We start from the raw sequence: 21,726 nt of genomic DNA on the forward strand, positions 1-21,726 counted from the left end.
AGTCCCCGATCACAAAATGGAACAGAACTTTGTGATTCTCCCTTGCATAAAGAATTAGTTTGTTTCTCATCATTTTATATAATTGCAACAAAAACATTAATTTTTTTGCATACTTTATACATAGCGCTCGTGTCTTAACTTCAAGAATTCTTGCTTATTAAATACAGAGCGTGTAAAAAAAGTCTTTTGCCTTCCTTCCGTCAGTCTCTCGGTTTTCCAACATAAAACACTCACAGACTCTTTCTACTTTTGTCACTTAATTTTCTCTAATATACATACCGCATGTGGAAACATTGCAGAGACTGTGCTTGAATTTTGTTAGAATTTTGTGTATTTCTCAACACATCAGAAATGCTATACAAATTCGAAATTTCTTCGATCACACAAATACAAAGAATGATCATAAAAGACTTTCCTTTTCTGATCGGCAACGAAGTGAATTTTACGCTAAGCGGACGGTCTTTGCAGTTCATCCGCGTACTTTCTTACATAAGTCATGAAATCCACTAATGCAGTAGACATTGATTTATCTACTATTTTCTGTGGTAGCCATCCTTTCAAATTTGTATTGATAATCCACGTGAACCGACATTTATTTTGTTCATTAGGCAATTCTTCTGCGGCCCAACAGCTTATATTGTTCTCAGCTCTGTGACAAAATATTCGATGATCAATTACGATGTAAGAAAGTAGTATTTTATCGTTAATATTTATTTTATTTTATGTAATTTACCTAACAACATTACTGCGACTTGGTAACGATGAAAATGGTACCGATGTACCAGTGTTGATATAGTAGTTACCATACTGAACACGGTGTCTCAGAATAACAAAATCTCGAGCACCAATAATACCACCACCTTGAGGACTCGTAGCTTGGTAAACAATATCCGTGTTATTATCAATATGCTAATCAACAAACAAGTAAAATAAAACAATGTAGCTGCAATGGGAAATAGAAGATCAAAATTAAATCCATATTACTTGTATCTTTTTCGACTCTGTGACGAGCTTATTCCACGACGGTAGCGATTCAATCTCATCGAATAATTGATCTACAAGTACAGTGGCAGAGGCATCGACCTCTCCCTAAAAGTGATATTTAATCAAATTAGTTAAATACAATATAGAAATTTGAAATTTAATGTTTCAACGAGGCTCACCACTATTTTTAAAATTTTTCCTTCTGGCTTGGGACGGTCCATGTAAAAAATAATGTCACTGTTTGGCATTATACTTTCAATTTGCCAATTTTTAGATTGCAATAAATCGTGACAATTTTGCACTAATACAAATACTTTTCTCTTGTAGTTTTCTATCTGTAGATAATAGGGGAAAGTTCAAGCTGTTTAATAATATAGTTTAAATATTTACACAAGCTTCCCAGATCAATATACAGAGTTTAAAAATGAAAATAAGACTTGTAACAAGAAAATGGCCACCACTTATTACTAAATAACTTGTATATAGTTGGCAGTCAATATGTTAAATTTGTGTCTAGAAATAATTTTCACTTACCATTGCAGGTGTAAGTGGCGTTAACGTCTTAGACACTAGCATGTCATTCGATTTTAACATATTTCTAGAAACCCCTTGTCTTCTTGAGCCTTCATCCTCATCATCAGAATGATTTGGGGAGTCCATAGGCGTAAAAAATGTACCAGTAGGGGGTTCGATGCTACTGTACTGTGTCTCTGAAGTAACGCCACGTAGAAGCGGTTGTCTTTCATTTTCTGAAAAATCTGAAAATAAATAGTAACGATCGTTTAATATTTTTAGGAACTTTCATAATAACAAATTAAGAAAGTGGCGTACTGCTAAACCAATTTCTAGCTTGCGTTTCTTGGGGTAAAACGCGGATATCGAGAAACCAAGCTTCCACCCAAGGCAATACAAAAGATGTGAGGATGAGAAGAACTTGAAATACTGGCTGATTGCTCGTTGACCACTGAAAATAAGAGCCGTGAAATAACAATTTCATCGTCTTACATTTATATTTTACATATCTCACAACTTACATCAAAAAGGAACACTTTGACAATTAAGAAAGCACATGTGATAGCGGTGGTTAACTATAACAAACGATATAATACATTGTATATTGTTGCACGACTAACAGGAATGCAATTTTTAATAAAATCGTCGCACTTACAGCTACGATGATCCAATGATTCAAATGGAGCAGCGAGTAGGACATCAATAAGATCGTAAACCTGCAAATCGCTGCCATCTGAGGAGACAAAATCTATAAAACCTTTGATCCTTGACAAACAATGAAACATTATGACGAACTGAATATGATCTTCGACAAAAGACCTTGTTCGAAGTCGATAAAATCTTCTATGGATTCACTTTATCTTTTGAGCGTTTATAGATCTATTTAACCATCACAAATTTATTAATTTATCTCGTAGTAATTAACAAATTTTGTACTATAATTTGAATGCTTCTTCTTTAAATTTTTGCTATATACATATACAGGGTGTTCGGCCACCCCTGGAAAAAATTTTAATGGGGGATTCTAGACCAAAATAAGACGAAAATCAAGAATACCAATTTGTTGATTGAGGTTTCGTTAAAAAGTTATTAACGTTTAAAGTTCCGCCCGTACTGAATTTTTGTCTTGAAAATGCGCAGGATTTCGGGGGTATGTCTATTCACCAAAAATGATTATAATTGACCCCCGCAACCGAAAATAATTTTTCCAGAACGATTTGAAATTTTTGAATTTAATTGTTAACAACTTTTTAACGAAACCTCCATCAACAAATTGGTATTCTTGATTTTCGTCTTATTTTGGCCTCTAGAAACTCCCATTAAAATTTTTCCCAGGTGGCCGAACACCCTGTATATTCAAAAACTAAAATCGTGGAATGTCTGAAAATATTTTAGTACGGACATGACCAGTATCAAAATTGCACAGCTCAATTTTTTCCCAGCCTTAGGGACCTTAAAAATCTTATACAGCTCTGCACAAGATGCATTAAATTATCTTTGACACTATTTAAAATTTTAGCATGAAGTTATATTCGAAGTTTAATAATTTTTTCCCGCTAACATGATAATTATATTTCCACAGTTATTTGCATCCAAATGTAAAGAAAAATATTTGGTATTAAATTGGTATTAATAAAACCGCCGTAGAAATAGTGTTAATCGTAGAAAAGTTATAAATTTAATTTGATTTTGATTTAGGGGGAAATTGATAAAAGCTACATATAGATTTCGAATAAGGTCTTTTAACACTTTGAGCGTCAAAGGTATTTTGAACGCGTTTTCTACGAAGCCCGAAATGCTCGTCATGACCTAACCCAGATCCGCAGCACGATATAAACAACGACTATTGTGTTATTATAAACATAACAGTTTAACAGCTTCCAAACTCTCATCATATTATAATATATTATAAAAGGCAAAAGAAAAAGCAACAACGCACGAACGGAAAAGTTATGCCTTATCTACAAAGGCTACATAATTTACAAACAAGTGTGAAAGTCGTTCGTATTCGAATGAATAAGATCGCCTTTCGTTTCTGAGAGGTACAGTAAGCGAAATTCATATAAACGCACTTCAAATTTTACGAATTGTTCCTCTTATTTGAAAGTAGAAAACTGACAACGTTGTCAGAAAGCTTTATTTTGTTTACATAGCTTCGATTGTCAACGTTCCTATGTTTCAATTTGTTTAACTTACTTATACTATAGTCAAGAAGCTGAGTAAAACGTTCATAATAGTGTTTGCAAGCGTGGAATTCGTATAAACGCAGTGCTTTGTTTCGATTAATATTGAAAGAAATAAAAGTGGTAAGTACTTTATATTGTTGAATTGCGTAGTATTAAATTGTATTTAGTAATACATTTAATAATACATTTGTTTTAATAAGAAGGAGAAGAATGCCAAGAGGAAATTTCCTTAGCGAAGGCAAAAAAGCTACAATAGCAATTTTAAATAAAAGAGGCGAATCAAATAGAAAAATAGCAAAGGAAATTCATCGTTCAGAGTGTGTAGTACGAAATTTCTTAAAACTGAAAGAAAATTATGGAAATAAATGTGTTACGACAGAAAATTCTAAAATAACGAAACGGGAGAAGAATATTATTTTCTATGAAGCTACAAAAAATGGATTAGTTGCAAGTCAAATTGTTGCGAAAATGCAATTATCAATCACAAAGCGCCGTGTTCAACAAACTTTACATAATAAGCCGAACGTAGTTTTTAAGAAACCACAGAAAAAGCCGATGTTGAAAGCGCATCATAAGGTTGCTCGACTGGAATATGCAAAAAACCATATGCACTGAATTGATGAATGGAAGAAAATTATTTTTTCGGTCGAGAAGAAATTCAATTTAGACGGTCCAGATGGATACAATTCCTACTGACACGATTTACGTCAAAAAAATGACCCTAAATTATCTAGAAATTTCCATGATGGAAGTGTAATGATTTGGGGAGCATTTTCTTCATACGGAAAACTAAAACTTTGTTTTATTGAGAGCAAAATAAATTCAGAAAAGTACGTCGACATGTTAGATGCAGCGTTAATTCCATTTTTGGAAGATACAGTTGGCGAACGTGAATTTATATTTCAACAAGACAACGCGGCAATCCAATATTATCCTTTGACCCCCTGACCCTCTGACTCCCATTCGGGAGTCAAAATAAAAAAACGCCAAAAAGGTAAAAAATGGTTCTCTTTTTCATTGTACAAACATGAAGCACCGTCGACATTAGCATTACCCAGTGTGCACCACAAGAAGGTTGCTCAATCGGATTTTCCACACCATGTGGCCCTGAAGAGGGCCGTTTCTATAGTTCTTTCTATGTATTCGACCATAAGAATCTCAACATTCATACTGTCTTGTTGATCTCTATTAGCGGCATCTCTGGTCATATTTAGAAGATTGCCATCCGAATATTTGACATGCCTTTGATGACGAGCAAATCCTAAAAACCTTAAAACCGGATTGACAGATGCACTAGTAACCATTTATTACTTCCTCTTCTAGTTCCAGTTCATTTTTGGGAATATGAGAAATAACAACTTGATATTTGGTACGATTCCGAAATTGTGAATGAACTTTTAGTCTTCTAAAGCTGTTATCTACCAACGAATATAGTCCCAAAAATCATATTTCTGTAAGTGCGTTTGTACGAATTTCGCTGACTGTATGTGTGTTCAGTAGAATGGAGAGATGCGCCACGTCAAAGTGTTATTTGATCGAACATAGCAACAGCCACGAGTACTCACCACAATGTCGAAAAGCGAAGTTTTAATGTGATAATGAACAATTTGATTCATGAAGGCGGACTTCAAACTCTCGCCGGCGATCTGAAAAAAACGTTTCGAGCGTAAATACGCGCTGTATGCATTTACAGAGGGGGTAAAAACGGTTATAATATCGGTTTAAATTTTTTGAAATAGTTATTTTCGGAACCGTTTCAACCACTGATTTTATAGTCGTAACTCAAACGACCGTGAAAACAATCTCTATCAATCAGAATATTGGATTTACCATGGTGCAAATGAGCCACATGAGAAAAATGAACAGAAAGTCAAAGGTGACGAAAAGGCAGAAGAATCGCCTAATGCTCGACATCCTCCCGTTTTGCATCACACCAGCGATAAGATCCTCGCTCACTATGAAATCTGGCGTTCGGTTTATGCTCCGCTGAGTGATCGAACTCCTTTGAGAGTTAATAGAACTCTTTAACAATAACTCTGCGGCCACTCTAATTTGCCGCTCATCCTCTGCCATTCTACCAGTGTACCTTCGATATCCCCAACAATGGCCTGACAGTAACAATTAAAACACGGATTAGTAATACCACGAACGGTTTCACGCGTTGACCAAACTTATATATACTTTAATTGCACTTGAATTAAATAAATTGTGCTTTATATTTCTCAAACCAGATTTCCTCCATCTCTTTCTACCATCAAAAGCAATAGAGATACTTAATACTTTAATGGCCGCACTAATATTGTAGACCAAAGTAAGATACATGAAGATGTTAGGAATATTATTAACAAGGAATTATAAATGTAACCTTAACAAATGTAATAAGTTAAATGTATGATGAAATGGTGACTGATACAGTAGATCACGTACACGTGACAGTGGCCAACGTTTACTAGCTCGCAAAGTCACGTATACGTGACAGCGGCCATCAAAGTGTTAAGATGCTGGAGGACGAATTTTCCGTATCCAAGGTCGTTTGAAGGTCACGTTAAGCTACATCATTAAATTAGTCTTGACCTCCACTATTACGTCACGGTGATAAAAATGTGTAGTTCTATTCAAAATACTGTCTGATAATTTTTTGTATACTATAACAAAATTGCTTTAAATAGATACCATAATCGAGATTCTTCAATGAAAATTGCATTTCTATAGATTAATTTGACAATTTATGCTTCTTGTATTAAAAACAGACCATTTTAAGAATATTTTGCCGTAATACGATCGTGGACAATCTTGATAGATGTCACTAAATGATTCAGTTTTTAAATGTTTTATAAAGTTTCCTGTCTAAAATATCATTACAATATTTGCAGAGAAGTTTTACATCTATATTATTATTTATGACCGGAAATTAATTAGCAAAATCACTAATAAGTTGTAAATTAATTTTCATTGCGATTAAAAAAAGTAATTTTCAAGTTTAATACATTTATAGTTGCAACTACGACTCGAAACATGTTTCATTTCCCTTTAACTTCAACTGTGGGTCGACCGTATTAATAAATTGAAAGTTCAATTTTTTGCTGAAACGATAAATCTGAATTATTCATGAAACGAAAGTTGACGCAATATTACGACAATATTTTCGTCCCAACGCGTAATATTGGATAAGAGTTCACGATAAGGGTGGTACAATTCGAAAAAGCAGAATTTTTGTTTAGAAACATATTGTATAATGAAACAATAACAATGAAATAAACTGATTAAATATTTCGAACGGGTTGTGTTTAGTGATAAAAAAAAAACTGCTTCGCAGTACATTAAGCCTACAATTTAATCAATTACACTTATTGTGAACAAGCGATTTATTTGATGGCTTTCGTTTAGCTTCAATGTAAGATAACAGCTCACAATACTTTTTACTTTTGCATATTTACATTTTACAGACATTTTATTTCAACAATAAAATGAACTCTTTTGAATTACATTTGCTTATTCGTATAAAAAAAAAATTGTTTATCAAGAATTATAATTATAATTATTGATTTTTTTTCTTTTTATAACTGCGAGCATTTTAGTTTTCGCGTACAACGAAAGTTACGATTCTCAGCATAATTTACAAGAATTTTCTTCAATCGAATAATAATAAAAAGATACTTACATTTTGAATATATGGTGATAAACTAAATACAGGAAATAAATAATGAATACTGCGATAAACTATGAATTATATCGAGTAGATTGTGTTTACGATAATACTAATAATGAATACAAATAATTATTTATCGTAAACGTTCCTTGTCTAAACCTTTAAGTCTCGACATTTTTTACGTTCCGCGATGGTAAAAAAAGTTCGAACGAAATCTTTACTCTTTTGGTTTTTATAATAATTAATATTGATCGATCGGTAATTTGTTAATCAAGACTATTAATATGCAAACAATTCACTGAATACTTGATCTTGCTTATTTTCGATTATAAGTCACGTTATAAACAAATAATAAAAGATACATATTAATCTTTTTGTAAATTTAAAATACAAATTTATACTGAAAGAAAAAGAAAACATTTTGCATTAATTGAGAGACTATTCAAATTTTAAGCATTAAAAACGTGAAATACATGATAGCTGATAAAGTAAGAAACATTATATATTTCCTTGTCTTGCGTCAATGTTCTCATATCGGTATTTATATTAATGATTCAAAATCGGAAAAATCATCGATAACATTTTGATAACGAAAAAACTTTTGTAGTTGGTTCATAATGATACATCCTAACCTCAAAATTAACGACATTCAGACGATTGAGACTGTCGGTTTTCCTCTTGCCATCGTGCTACTCTTGTACGATTAAATTAAAAAAAAAAGGATCCATTTGTTTAACAAGGACGAAACTCATGAATCATGATATTACGATTGCTTTACAAAAATTTTGTGCGACCGCTGGACTATTGTTTACCGTTCAATTCCTGTAAGTCATAAATCCGAATCCAGTAGCGAAAACCCAACAGTCAATATGTTACACTCGCGCATTATTTCGTTAAACACAGTTCTTAAAGGGATTTAAAAAATTTTAATTAGCACCACCAATGTCACTTTTGTTGTAGCAGGGGTAAACACAAGCAATAGTAGTAATTTATCTAGGTACTCGAGTCATCTGTAAATTCTTTACTTAGACGAGGGCGACGCTACGAGATACGTGAAGCAAACTAACATCACTCGGTTAGGTTCCTATCAACAAATGTTAACATGCTTTTATTCAATTTATATCAATAGTGCATTTTCTGACACACCATAGACGAAATACACAAGTAGACTCTAGATCTAGAGACCCATTATCATTTCAGTCAGAGTCGCTTCGTATGGAAAGTCAATGAATCTTCAAAAAACGCCCAGGTCCGATTTCGAGAAATGTAAGGTCTGTCAGTCACGATGGCTTTTGTCGTTTACTGACGATTCGAACGGTTGGCGATGCCAGGCTTGCTTTCGAGAAATGTAAACGACGTCTGCGATGCAAGAGCGAGAAGGAAAGCGAGTATCAGCCTGTTCTTCTCGGCTCTTCCGAAACTCAACGAGCTCACGTACACGCAATTGAGCATAGTGTGCGAAAGCGAGGAATGAGGAGTTTCCGGGGCCCCGATGCACAGTCTGATTAAACTGATTTCGAGTCGCAAATACGTTTCTGCGAGTTATTTTTTTAATAAATGATGTATTACAATTTAAAATAAAAAATAGAGAATTTGCGGTGTACGTATCAATGAAATACATCCTTATGAATTTTAATAATCTTGAAATTTTTAAATACTCTTAATCGATTGATTTCTCCAATGAAATTAATCGATTAATGTCCAATGATGGACCCTACAGCTTTAATTCCGTTAAAAAATAATAAAATTTATGTAATTTTATTTTTTGTCTCATTTCCTCTTGTGTTAATTTCTGAATCTGTTGATAACGTAGCGAGTGACACGAAAATGGTAATGGGGTCCCGGGACCCCAGAAACTCCGGCCGAAAAATTACATTACGTGAAACGTCTATTCATATATCTCGTCTGTGGTGAAAGGTCTATTCATATATCTCGTCTGTGTAGTTGGTATTGAACTGAAATACCGACATCATAAAAATCGATAGTTTTTGATAGATCTCTTCGTTTAAGAGTGATCATTTTGAAAAAGTAGATTAGACAATTTAGAGGGATTTGTTGTCATAAAGATTAAGAGATTGTGAGAATCCTTATCATTTCCGTGTCACTTCTAGCATTATTCGGAATAGCATTTCCACTCTCCAAGCGTTTAAAATTGAAACTAGATATTGGGGAAATTATTTCGGAATCCAAGAAATTCATATAAGGTTATTAGGGTATTGATAAAATCTAATTTATTGTAGCAACATGTGACTAATAATTTATTTTTATTTTTTTTTAAATTGTAAGATGGCAAAGGATCTTGCAATCGATATTCCTTTGGACTGTATATGTATCTACATTCTACATATATGTTCGTATCGATCATCAAAGACGCACTTCGACATCAGTATCGATTTATGAAAGACACGATCCTTTTAGAAATCACGTTTTATTAAAGGTTAATTATTCATAAACATATTTTGAAAACAACCGATATGTAAATGGTTATTAAGAATTTCGAAAACGACAAGACTACGTTAAAGAAAAAAGTATAATCATTTATTTATATTATATACAACTATTACATTGGTTCTGTTACTGTTCTGATAAAATGCAGTACGAAAAAATCGTATATTCGATAGTGTTGCTTATTTATTATGGACATTTAAAAGTCGTTAATAATCTTTTAATTTTACTTAATTAAACGCCCATTTAAAATACAGAAAAACGTTCATCTTTTTTTCTTTGTTTAAGGTACAAAAGTACTATTGTATACTTTGGTTTTCGTTGATTTCTTCATTTCAGTCATCTACATTCATGACCTCTTAACACCTTGTGAGTAATTAATAACCTTCAATCTTGAAGGACCAAAGATCTCAATGAGTCTTCAGCATGAATTTCCATTACTGCCGTTGCTCCAAAATTAAAAGGAACAGCTATGCCACCGTCGAGAACTAGTCCGCCATCGAAACACTGTGATCTGACTGTTAATGTACGACAAAATCCGCGGGAATGAAAACACTTTGGTATAGGCCAGTGATCGGTTACTATCATATCTCTCACAGCATAACACAGTTTAAATTCCTCTGAAATACGAACCAGAAATTAACATTCTATGATCATGCTATTACCCAATACACTTACCAGCATCAAAATGTAGGCTGCTATTGAAGGTGTTACAAATTTTGTTAATTTCTTCTTTACTAATATCTTGTTTTTCTCCTACGAGATTCAATATCTGTCGTACAATTTGCGAATTGACACTATTTATCGATTTGTGCCAGGATGTTGATCCTGTTCCAGTGCTAACACATAATCCAGAGCTTTTTAACATATGAAACTTCTCCTCGTCATCTATTTTAACGAGCAAGTCACTTGTCCTAGCTGACAACGTTTCTGCTATAAAGACCTAGTTATAAAAAAGAATTAAATTCTGTTAGTGTTTAACGATTCGTAAATTAAAAATAAGAACTGACGAAAACTAAAACTTACTTCATTTAATGCCAACCAGGGCAGACGCCTCTCTTTTGGTAAATTATTGGGTGGTCCTTTGTTCATGTCCTGCATGTAGAATCTATAAATAAGAAATAATTGAAATATGTTCGATTTATGTTACAGAGTCATTCCATGAGAAATCGAACATAACATTACGAATTTTGAAAATTATTAATTTTACACGATATTATAATTTTAACGATAATTATTATTATTAATTATTAATTACTATAATTTTAACGATATTTTAAAAGGTATTCGATTTCGCACGGAATGTACTTATACAAAAAAAAAAAAGTTTGGTTTTATTACTTTTCACCACCCGAAACACGACCTTTTTCATGTGTGTGAAAAGGGGCTTCCCAGATGGCATCTCCACATAAAGTTGTTCGAATTCTTCTCCTCATTATTACACGATAATGGCCGGCTTTTAACTTCTCGAAAATTTCAGGTGCTCTTGTTGTATATTTTGGTGGTAACATAAGAAATCCTTCTGACCATTCTGGATACGAATTAATACCTATTATTGGTTTTTGGCTATCAAATATCAAATTTGATGCTAACAAAAATGTACCATCACCACCAATTGGGAGGATTAAATCAGCCCAATTAAAGTTTGATTGGTCAAGATTTTGTCTGTAACACATTGCTAGTCAAATGTATGAATGAATAATGTATTAATCGTATTAGTTTATTTTTCATTGTACAAGATTTGATTTAAAATATTTGTAAACCTGATATCTACCTGTTTATTAATTTATATTCTATGTTTAACTTTCTCAAGGTTTCAATCACTTGATGTTGCACATTTTTTGTTGCAATATGACTGGCCAACATAGCATCATAATTAGAACCTCTTTCCAATAGCTTTTGTTTTAACTGTGCTTCAGTTAAGTCAGGCTCTCTCAATTTTTCAAAATAGTATCGTGACAATTTTGCCACAATAAGTACATGCTTTGGTACAAAGCTTGATTCATTTCGTAGGAATGATCGAAGACCAGTGCAAACATTGTATTTGCATGGTTGCAAAAATTGAAAGGATCCTGAAATTGTACAAAATATTAATATAAATTACTAAAACCTATTTTAAAAATTATAGTAAAAAATATTGTACAGATTAACAAAATAATTTTAGATCTTTTTATTTTGATTTTATTTAGAAACGTTCGAATTATTCTATAATTTATTATTTGTTCATGTGTTTAGAAATATAAACAATCGTCCAATTTTTCGATTCTAAAGTTCCATAAATGAATAAATAACCGAAACATTGTACTTTGATACTTCGTTTATAATACATCTATTGACGAATGATTGACAATTGAGACTGACCGATACGAAAAGCTGTTAAAACTAAAATGCACACCAAAAATTATTGCGGCAAATTGTCTTTTGTTTCGCGTGTTTTCATATGTAGAAATCTGTTGACATTATGCTGTCATCGAAGGAATCAAACGGTTAAAATTTACTTACTGACAGATCTTCGAAAATGACTGAACGTCGTCATTGCATACTGTTCGAATAATTTATGCGATAAATGGATACTAGCAACAATATAAAAAAAGACATGAGATAGCATTAAAATGTTCCTAACCTCTCCGTCAATGCTTGAGTCACATTCGACTCTGTAGTCTATACTCTGTACAAACGAAGAAGAGTCAGAAAAAATAAACAAAAAGTTCACGTGATCGGCTGACAGATAAATGGGTGTTACTCAGGGACAATCTCATAACAGTCCTTTGTACGAGTTCGAGTTGTGCAGAATTACAAATAGATCGCAATTATTGTAAGTGACGTATAGGGTATTATAAATGTCTAATATCGTAACAGAAATAAAGTCTATATTGTATTTTCCCTAAATTCAAAGATAATTATTGCAAAAATGAAAAATGACCAGAATACAATACGTCCCTATTTTATCTAGGTTGTAATATATATTACAGGGGAAAATAACAGCAATTTTCTGATGCGACTCATTTAACAAAATCGATATATAAATAAAATTAAATACTAGGTCTATAAATTAATTCTTGAATTAAATCATGTATAATACTTGTTCATATTTAACTTCTTTTCCCGCCATAGCGGTGTCATTGAGTAGAAATACCAACTTTAGAAGCATAATACCCAACTCTGCAACCGACATAACTTCAAAAAGCAATATATATGTATAGTAATCTTTAGTACACGCATATTAAAAGTATATACTAAAGATTTTTTAAAAGAAATTTCAATATTTTTGACAAGTAACATTTTGGATCCTGGGTAAAACTGCTATTTTTTCATTAGGTTTGAAAGTTCTTCCTTATAGAGCTTATTCCTAGGACCTTTTCCCCTTAGGATTATTTTTCCCGATCGCTATGACACCACCAAATCGATTCACATTCTCGATCATCCGAAAAATAAAAAAAAAACATTCTTGGCTCTGTTGGCGCGAAACCTCCATTTTGTTTTAGAGAGGGAATAATTACTTAGAGATTGAGTATAACATTATCTCAGAATTGGTACAATTACTAGATGCTAATGAAGATTATTTTGATACTTAAAATTTTATTTGACTATTTATAAATGTACATTAGAATTACCGTAAAAAGGCCGAAAATGAATTTGTTTAGACAAGAAACAAGCATACATTCGTAAGATATCATATAAACAAATTAAACTCAGCCCATTAACGTTGTGATCTGCAATTCGAACAGCTGTAAATCAATAGAATTAATATTTGAATATTTATAAAATTTTTAATTGAAAAATATCAGGTCGAAAAATAATTAAGGCAAATGTAAATTATAAAATGTACGATATCTTGTTTATACTTACTTTTATAGTAAAAGTATTTATAAAACAATTTGTTAGAAATTAAGTTTAAAAAACATTTTTTTTACGTAAAAATTTTCGATAAAATTTTAATGTGATCGTGAATTGTGAGTAACAGTATTATACAGGGTATTTCCGAACTGGTGGTATAGCTCAAAAAAGGATTAACCTATGTATTAAAATAATGTTGCAATGGTTGTTATATCAATTGAAAGTTGTATCGCTTTTATTGGAAAACTCTTTATAGTTTTGATTATCTTTGCAAACGCTAAAACAGCCGTGCGTAGAACCGTTTTGAAAGTGAAATTAATCGTGCGAAACCTATCCTCGCACGTGAGTCATAAGGATCTCGCAATTATAACGTCATAATTGAATCATAGGGAGCGCGTTTCCACGAAACGAAATCCTTTCTGTTGCTCGTCGACCGTGCATATCGGGGAAAAGAAATTACAGAATAATTCACGCGTGCAGTTTTTGTCGGGAATTAAAGCAATTAACGTGCAAAAGCAATCATAAAGCGATTATTAACGCCTGTCGCGCGTGCCTCTCGATTAGATTGGTTTCAATGAATGCGAATACTCGTAACACCTAATCAGCAATCAACGTTAACGATTTAATGAAATAGTCCAGTCGATCGAAGTTGCCAGGCGTAATTTCGAATAAAGCTGCACGAATTATTAGTAACCACCCGATATTTAATTATTGTCGAGAGAATGGAATGCCAATTAATTTTGGTGGCCATTTTATTTCGTAGTTCCAAGCCCGTAAAGATGATATAATTTATTAAATTCATAATTCTGCTTCAATATAAATTAAATAAAAATTCTGTAACGAAACAAATGCTCTTTATCTACCATTCTATTTAATTGCGGATTATTAGTGCTAGAAATACGACTTTATTTTTTTTTCACGGAATTTCCATAACCGTTATGTCGGCGCGAGATAACAATGCAAATAATTAAGCACCAATAAGGCGTTTCCGGGCAGGTTGTGTAACCGAGTGTGTGAGAAAATTGTTTTGTATGAACTACTCAAGGTTCGATCAAAAACATCCACCTTTCGCTTTGGTATAATAACCGAAACGAAGAGATCCGCGTTCTTTTTTTTATCGTTCTTGACCTTCGTGGTCTTGATCTCATAAATATCGACGATCTAGAAACAACCTGATAATCACAAAAACATCAAAATACTGCGTCGTTAATCACTGTATTTCTGCGCGAATAGAACAATCTAATCAGTGGTCTCGAACGGTCGCAGGCGTATCGTAAACTTTGAATCATTTAATTACCACGTTGGCTTGTAAAACATTCGGATGACGACGTATACCAAACGTGCCTTTGTCAGCCATAACATCGTCCAACATGGGCATAATTTATCCCGCAGGCTCCACAATCGATCGTCAATTTGCATACGACGAATCTTCTTTCGACCCGCATTGCATTCAATCGTTCTACAAAGTTAATTTATGCAAGGCGCGAAGATTAATGTCTCGCGTTGGTCTATTTGAAGCCTCCTATTTCGGACAATGTTATTAGAACTCGTTAATCACGATTTTAACGCAGACTTAACGGATGTTCCGTTCGAAATACATTACGAACTCATATATCGCATAGTACAAATAAATCTGTGGATGTCAGGAAAAAGTTCGCGTGCCACAATTAAAAAAAAAAAAAAATAATAATCAAGAAAAAAAAGAAGTTTCCGATTAAATTTTACTCTTCCACGTTCCGACAATGATCGTCGGAATTTTTTGCAAGCACCACGAAGAACGAAGGAACTCGTCGACGACGGGAACACTCGCAGACCTATAATAACACGTCATTTTCCACAGACACGATAACTATAATTTCGTGCGGGAATTGAATCTTTAATTGCACAAATCCCATACAAAGACGTTCCCGGCTGGCGCCAGTCGGAAAACAAGAAAATCGCGAACGAGTCGGAGCCTGAGCTCCCTGTTCTTGTCTTTCTTGATATTTTTCTTGCCCGGATCATGGCCTTACGTTTCCTTTATTACGTTCTTTATTTTCGTCCTGCGCTATTTCTAGTTTTGTTAGATTCAATGATTTAACTATTCTTGTCAATGTTCTCTCTACATATAGTAGTTATTTCATTGTTCGCGTAATTTCCAAAATGTTCTTAATTTTTAAGGTTCAGTATTTTACGATGTTAGACTTGCCTCAACCTCTACCATCATGATATAATAATAAATATATGTAATTCGATTTAAAAAAAACATCGCTGACCTTGAAATTTCGAAAAAATATGAACTTACAAACAAATTGTTCCTCAAGAATTCTTGTGCACCATTAGACTAGAATAAATTTTCATTTCAATGTTCTGGACCCACAATTAGGGCATACAGAGAGAAATTATAAACTTTCTTATTTAAGCTGCTGGATAGATAGAGACAGAGATCTTTTTAGACAGGAGTATTTTTTTTAAAGACGGTATTGAGATTTAAAATTTGTTAACAATTTCTTTTAGAAACAATTATTTTTATCTCGATGACGTTTTCGAACGTAGATTCCTTCATCCTTTTCCGTTTAATATGAGAAAAAGAATCGGAAGAGCTCGTAGCTCGGCGCCCATCGTATCGTGGCGATCCACATTGCGTAATACACGATTTCATACGAATTAAGCAACGATAAGCGTTGATCACCGTCTTCGGCTCTGCAATTGTTGCTTCGCAGAAGCGCCATTACGGATAATCGGTTTCGAGTCGGTGCTCGCGACGCAACAGCGGCCAAGTAGAAAAACCCTGTTTGGCGTCAGGCGACAATCGCCTCGATTTTGCTCTTCACCTTGCGAAAGTCTGAACTCGGAGGTCAAAACGTTAACGCTGACCAGAGTCGCGAACTACGTAAAGGACACGTTATCCACAAACTCTAATCCGCTGAATTTTATTTTATTGTCGACGCAAATTATTTTATTTAATGTTGATTTTGATCAAATTGATAAATAAAAATCAATTTTCCTTTAAAGCATTTAAAAAATAATAAACTAATGAAGGATAACATAAATTTTGAAAGAATTACATTTACATATACTATTAACTTGCAGAGGGTCGCAGAGGCCCCAATAATCCACTTAAGAGTTAAATAATAGATATAAAAAAAATATCTATCTTTCTAATTTTTCGTAAAGAACGATAACAATATTACTGAAAAAAATTTGCGTGGAGAACACCGTAATGCCATTTTCTTCGTTTTTAAAGTAAAAAATTGTTCGTAACTTATTTTACGATAAAGTTATAATTCCTGAAGTAATTAAATTGCAATTCTATGCAAGTCTATATATCAATATATCAATGATATTGAAGATATGAATATCCTGAATTTAAAAATTTAAATTATGATTCATATATAATTAAAGATTTAGATAATATAAATTTATTTCGTTTATTAGATGTAGATAATCGAATAATTATTCCTTTTTATATTCCAATTCGATTATTAACTACATCTTCAGATGTAATTCATTCTTGAACAGTACCTTCTTTGGGTGTAAAAATAGATTCAATTCCAGGACGAATTAATCAAATAACATTAATTTCAATACGATCAGGGTTATTTTTTGGTCAATGTTCAGAAATTTGTGGAACAAATCATAGTTTTATACCAATTTCAATTGAAAGAACTAATCATAAAAATTTTATATCTTGATTATATTCTATAAATATATAATTATATAATTTTTTATATTATAATAAATTTAATATTAATTTTTAATTTAATAAAAATAAATAAATATTAATTAAATTTTAATAGAAATATTATATTTATAATATAATATTATAAAAATTTTATTTATATTTATAAATTTTTTAAAAAATTAGTTAAATTTAATAACATTAAAATGTCATTTTAAAATTATTGTTAAATCAATATTTTTTCATTAGATGTCTGAAATGTAAGAATAGATCTTTTAAATCTACTAGAGCCTTGTATCGCACTTGGATGGATCGTAGAACGGTCAATGAGAGTGATCGAATATTCGAACGGAATTATGCAATGCTGAGAGACACCATTATCGCGATCGAAAATCTCGAAGCGCGTCGCCCTTCGCCGAGACGCCGGAGCAAGATCGACTCGATCCTCCAGCAAGTTCGTGCGAGATTCTTCAGCGTACAAGTTCAAGGCTCCGCGAGCGATACGGATACCTGCAAGGTCACCGAGTGTGCAAATACCGTGATTATAGCCGCGTACAGGTGCAGCAGCTTTCTCATTGTCGGCAGATGAGGCTGGCTGACGTAAACGGCGCGTTCGATCCGATGCCGAATCTCTACGCGAAAATCGCTTCCCAGAACAAGGGCTCCATTAAAATCATCCACACGGATTTTCGTTAATAACAATTTAAACCGACGGCCCTTTTATTAACTTTTTTTCTTGAATACGCATTCGCGCTTGTTCTTTAAAAGAAACTATGCATTTCTTTCACATAAATCAATACTCCCCGTCATTCTGCGTATACAAGTGTTAAAGACGATTAACTGAGATAGTTCATACTTTATTTTAGGATATTACTTTAATCCAGGTGTTCAAACATTCCATCATGGACGTTCGAACATTTTATTAGTCACCCCCTTAAGCGTTCCATAACATTACGTAACAGTTACTTTAGAAAAAGTCAAAAGATTTTAAACAGAAAATATTTCTGTTAAAATATCGACGCGATTGAGCTTCCAGCTTAAAATAGTATCGTAGTTCGCGACGAATTCTATTCGTCCGGGGAATTCGATCCATACAAAACGAAACGCGAAGACGATCGTGTTCCGATGCAGTAAATTTATGCAATGATAAGTATACCAATGGTTAAAGTTTCAACCCAGGACTAAAGTTGGATTCAAGATTAGGCTCGTGTGCTAAGTTCGCGGAGAATTTCCGTGATTCGGTGCTGGGCAATTAACATGGCGTCTTTCGTGTAGAGAGAATCAACACGAAATTCAGTTACTAACGAGCGTAAGGGGACGTTTACAAATGGCTGCGATACCGTTTGAACAATAGGGAACCCGTGGCGGGTCGAATAGTTGCAAAGTGATACGCGATGGTACCGGAACCCGCGAAACGAATAGTCCGCATAATTACACGCGGTACCACTCTGGTCGATATTTCTATCCGGCTTATCGGCGTCATCGGACACGATGGTTTATTGTCGATGTTCCCCCGTCCATTACGATGAGTCGAAGACAATCGATGCGGCATACATTTTCCTCATCGCGCGATCCGACCATGACCTCGAAATAATTGTTTCACTCTTTCGCCATCGCGGTTTTCATTCATTTTTAGAAATTTTATACACCCCACAATGTACAGTGGGTCGAAAGCGTCGGAAACGTGGCTAAAATTCAAGATTTCATCGAATCTTTTTAAAACTCGGTAATTTAGGGGGATTGAAGTTGCTGATATCGACTCTGAAATCAAACATTTCAAATTTAAAATGGCGATATCAGTACGCGGTGTGCAGGGTGTTCGGCCACCTATAGAAAAAATTTTAATGGGAGATTCTAGAGACCAAAATAAGACAAAAATCAAGAATATCAATTTCTTGGTTAAGGCTTCGTTAAAAAATTAAATTAGAAAATTTCAAATCATTCTGAAAAAAATTATTTTTGGTTTCGGAGGGACCATTACAATCATTTTTTATAAATAGATCACCCCGAAAATCTACGCACTTTCGAGAAAAAAAATGAAGTAGGTGACAAATTTTTCGATAAAATTAAAAAATTTCAATTCGTTCTAAAAAAATTATTTTTGGATGCAAGGTTGAATTACAATAATTTTTGGTCATTACACATACCCCCGAATTCCTACGCACTTTCGAGAAAAAAATTCCTCACCGAAAATCTAATCTGAGAAATGGTTCCTCGAAATTTCATGCGTATCTTTAAAATGTCGTAACACCTGAACGGACTGAAGGATTTTAATGTCTCAAAAGGCAAATAACGCGTATTTTGGTGGAGAATATGTAGAAATTCTAACAATGTTGGAAAAGTTGTTCCTTGACTCCGTAAAGTGAGAAAAACACCATAAAAATGGTCCAATTCTCAAACAGCCATAACTCCTACAATAGTGAATATATTTCAATGAAACTTTTTCCTAAAGTAGAGTTCATGAGTACCTATAAAAAAAGTATTATTATACAGTTTTTCTGTAGGGCGTCAAACGATTTTACTAAAAATCAAAAATGAATTTAAAAAAAAAATCGACAATTCGGTGCCTACATTTTTTGGCGAAAAAAAAAATTTCAAATCGTTCTGGAAAAATTAATTTTGGTTGCGAGGGTCAATGATAATCATTTTTGGTGAATGGACATACCCTCGAAATCCTTCGTACTTTCGAGAAAAAAATTCTTTACTGAAAATATACGGTGTGGCCAGAAATGTTTCCTGTACAGATTGACGGATTTTAATGGATCAAAAGTCAAACAATACTTATTAATAGAGCCCTAGAGTCTCAGAAAAGTTGGCCGTAAAAATACACTGGGTATACGGTCTGCTCGTATATTTCGTCTGTGATGAAAACTACTATTGCGCGCAGCTGTTCGCATATTACAAGAACACAATCTATTGATTTATTCTTGCTTTTTAATCAAATATGGAAAAAGCTGGTAAGAATGGAGGTGCATACCTTTTGCTGCAAGGTTTGCAATTGTTAAAATTCTTCCAGGCAATCTAATTTAAAAAGTTTAAAAGTCCCTGACGGGGAAAACCCAAATAACCTGCGAGAAGTGGTCATCGAAGTTCGTGTAAAAGTCTATCAAAGAAAAAGGAAAATAAAGATCGAGAAAGTTTAGGTGATCGAAAACCGGTATTGCGCACCTAGATTGCTAGTTTCGCGGTTTATGAATGGAAGAATCTTATCGCCATAGTCTGTTTCTCTCGCTCGTGCAAGATATTTTGGGGTCGAATGAGTAATACCCGGTCGATGATTAATTCTGTTATTTCCATTGAGCAATACCTTCGGGGAATTACCAAACACCGGAGAGGGGCTTCGAGAGATACAATTGCCGGCGCTTATATTATAGTAACGCCGCCAATGATTCGAAGGATTCCTCACAGACCAACCGATTGACACGTCCGAGGTCTTCGGAAGCTTATACAGTCCAACCTCGATTAACCGGCTTCGTCGGGATTCAGACAATATGGATAATCGAGGTTTAACACAGAAAAAACTTAAAATACAATTTATAAGCAAAATATTATATTTTTTAAGTTTTTTCCCCCAGAGTAGATTTAACTAAAAAGAAAGTACTACTATCGCTTTTATTGGGGAACCCATTATGTACACAATCTATAGAAAGTCGTATCTTTTGCCAAATAAAATTTCTATTAGTATATGAAATCTCTAAAAACACAGCTTTTTTATTAATCACAATGGATCCTGCTTTGAATAATAAACATTATATTTGATAAAAAGAAACTTGCTAAGAGCTACATTTTAAGTTCCGGACATTGACTTAGAATTAAGATTTTAAATAGGTAATTCTTATCCCACCACTATGGGTATCGTGTACTATTGTTCTCGCGAACGTTCACCGTCGTCAAATTCCCCGAGTAAAGCAGCTTCAAGTGAGCCGCAAAATCCTGCTCCGCGCCAGACGCTGCAGCATTCCAGGCCGTCGCGACGCAACCGGGTTCTCTCGGTGTCGCACGGTGACCTGAAAAGCGGTATTTCGTAGAAAAATACACGGAAAAGAAATTCTGATTTCAATACGATGTCCAGATTTTCACAAAAACTCAAGCGTACCCAAACTTTTAAACAATAGCGTTTCGAGATTCTGATCGAATATCATCTCTGGTAGCAACGAAATATTTTCCTAAATACAGTGAAAAAATTGGATTTCGGGCCAGAAAATCCCCAGCGTGGGTCGGGGATCAAACGGGTGCATCGAGACAATTCCCCGGATACACCTGATTCCCCCAGGTAGCCGGTTTCCCACCGAACGGTGGAAATCAGGTGGGAGGTGGAAGGTGGAGTTACCGGTGACGAGACTCGGTGGGGCTCTGTCCGTGAGTAGGGGGGTTACCGGTGCGTACCCTGGTAACATTGGACCCCCACTTGCGGCTACCGAAGTCGAAGACGCATACGACGACGACCTGAC

General features: G+C 33.9%; 2 protein-coding genes across 2 annotated transcripts; both read right to left on the reverse strand.

Moving 5' to 3' along the window:
• Nucleotides 1-66: 66 nt before the first annotated feature.
• On the reverse strand, nt 67-8,454 carry LOC122403207 (steroidogenic acute regulatory protein-like). Its single transcript, XM_043406570.1, has 11 exons — nt 8,145-8,454; nt 5,514-5,791; nt 5,249-5,329; nt 2,153-2,230; nt 2,019-2,072; nt 1,816-1,948; nt 1,519-1,742; nt 1,164-1,319; nt 985-1,089; nt 734-909; nt 67-649 (listed from the first exon to the last, which is right to left on the reverse strand). Exons 2-11 carry the CDS (start codon nt 5,754-5,756, stop codon nt 448-450), a joined length of 1,452 nt encoding a protein of 483 aa, XP_043262505.1. The 5' UTR covers nt 5,757-5,791; nt 8,145-8,454; the 3' UTR covers nt 67-447.
• A 1,450-nt stretch (nt 8,455-9,904) lies between these two features.
• On the reverse strand, nt 9,905-12,411 carry LOC122403225 (NAD kinase 2, mitochondrial). The gene is made up of 6 exons (XM_043406595.1): nt 12,280-12,411; nt 11,552-11,849; nt 11,119-11,442; nt 10,804-10,885; nt 10,456-10,720; nt 9,905-10,397 (listed from the first exon to the last, which is right to left on the reverse strand). The coding sequence occupies exons 1-6, from the start codon at nt 12,383-12,385 to the stop codon at nt 10,165-10,167; spliced, it is 1,308 nt and encodes a 435-aa protein (XP_043262530.1). The 5' UTR covers nt 12,386-12,411; the 3' UTR covers nt 9,905-10,164.
• Nucleotides 12,412-21,726: the final 9,315 nt, after the last annotated feature.

The sequence above is a fragment of the Colletes gigas genome, unplaced genomic scaffold (genome assembly GCF_013123115.1).
Source record: "Colletes gigas isolate AHSC1104 unplaced genomic scaffold, ASM1312311v1 Colletes_gigas_Sc00047, whole genome shotgun sequence".
Taxonomy (NCBI): domain Eukaryota; kingdom Metazoa; phylum Arthropoda; class Insecta; order Hymenoptera; family Colletidae; genus Colletes; species Colletes gigas.

What these genes read in the sequence shown, in the direction of transcription:
- LOC122403225 (XM_043406595.1), bottom strand. Translation starts at nt 12,385, where the DNA reads ATGCTATCTCATGTCTTTTTTTATATTGTTGCTAGTATCCATTTATCG. An exon ending in TCATTTTCGAAGATCTGTCA is followed by an intron (nt 11,850 to 12,279) that starts GTAAGTAAATTT and finishes GTACAATTTCAG; the next exon opens with GATCCTTTCAATTTTTGCAA. An exon ending in CAGCCTACATTTTGATGCTG is followed by an intron (nt 10,398 to 10,455) that starts GTAAGTGTATTG and finishes TTCGTATTTCAG; the next exon opens with AGGAATTTAAACTGTGTTAT.
- LOC122403207 (XM_043406570.1), bottom strand. Translation starts at nt 5,756, where the DNA reads ATGGCAGAGGATGAGCGGCAAATTAGAGTGGCCGCAGAGTTATTGTTA. An exon ending in ATCATTGGATCATCGTAGCT is followed by an intron (nt 2,073 to 2,152) that starts GTAAGTGCGACG and finishes CGTTTGTTATAG; the next exon opens with TTAACCACCGCTATCACATG. An exon ending in CGCCACTTACACCTGCAATG is followed by an intron (nt 1,320 to 1,518) that starts GTAAGTGAAAAT and finishes TATTATCTACAG; the next exon opens with ATAGAAAACTACAAGAGAAA.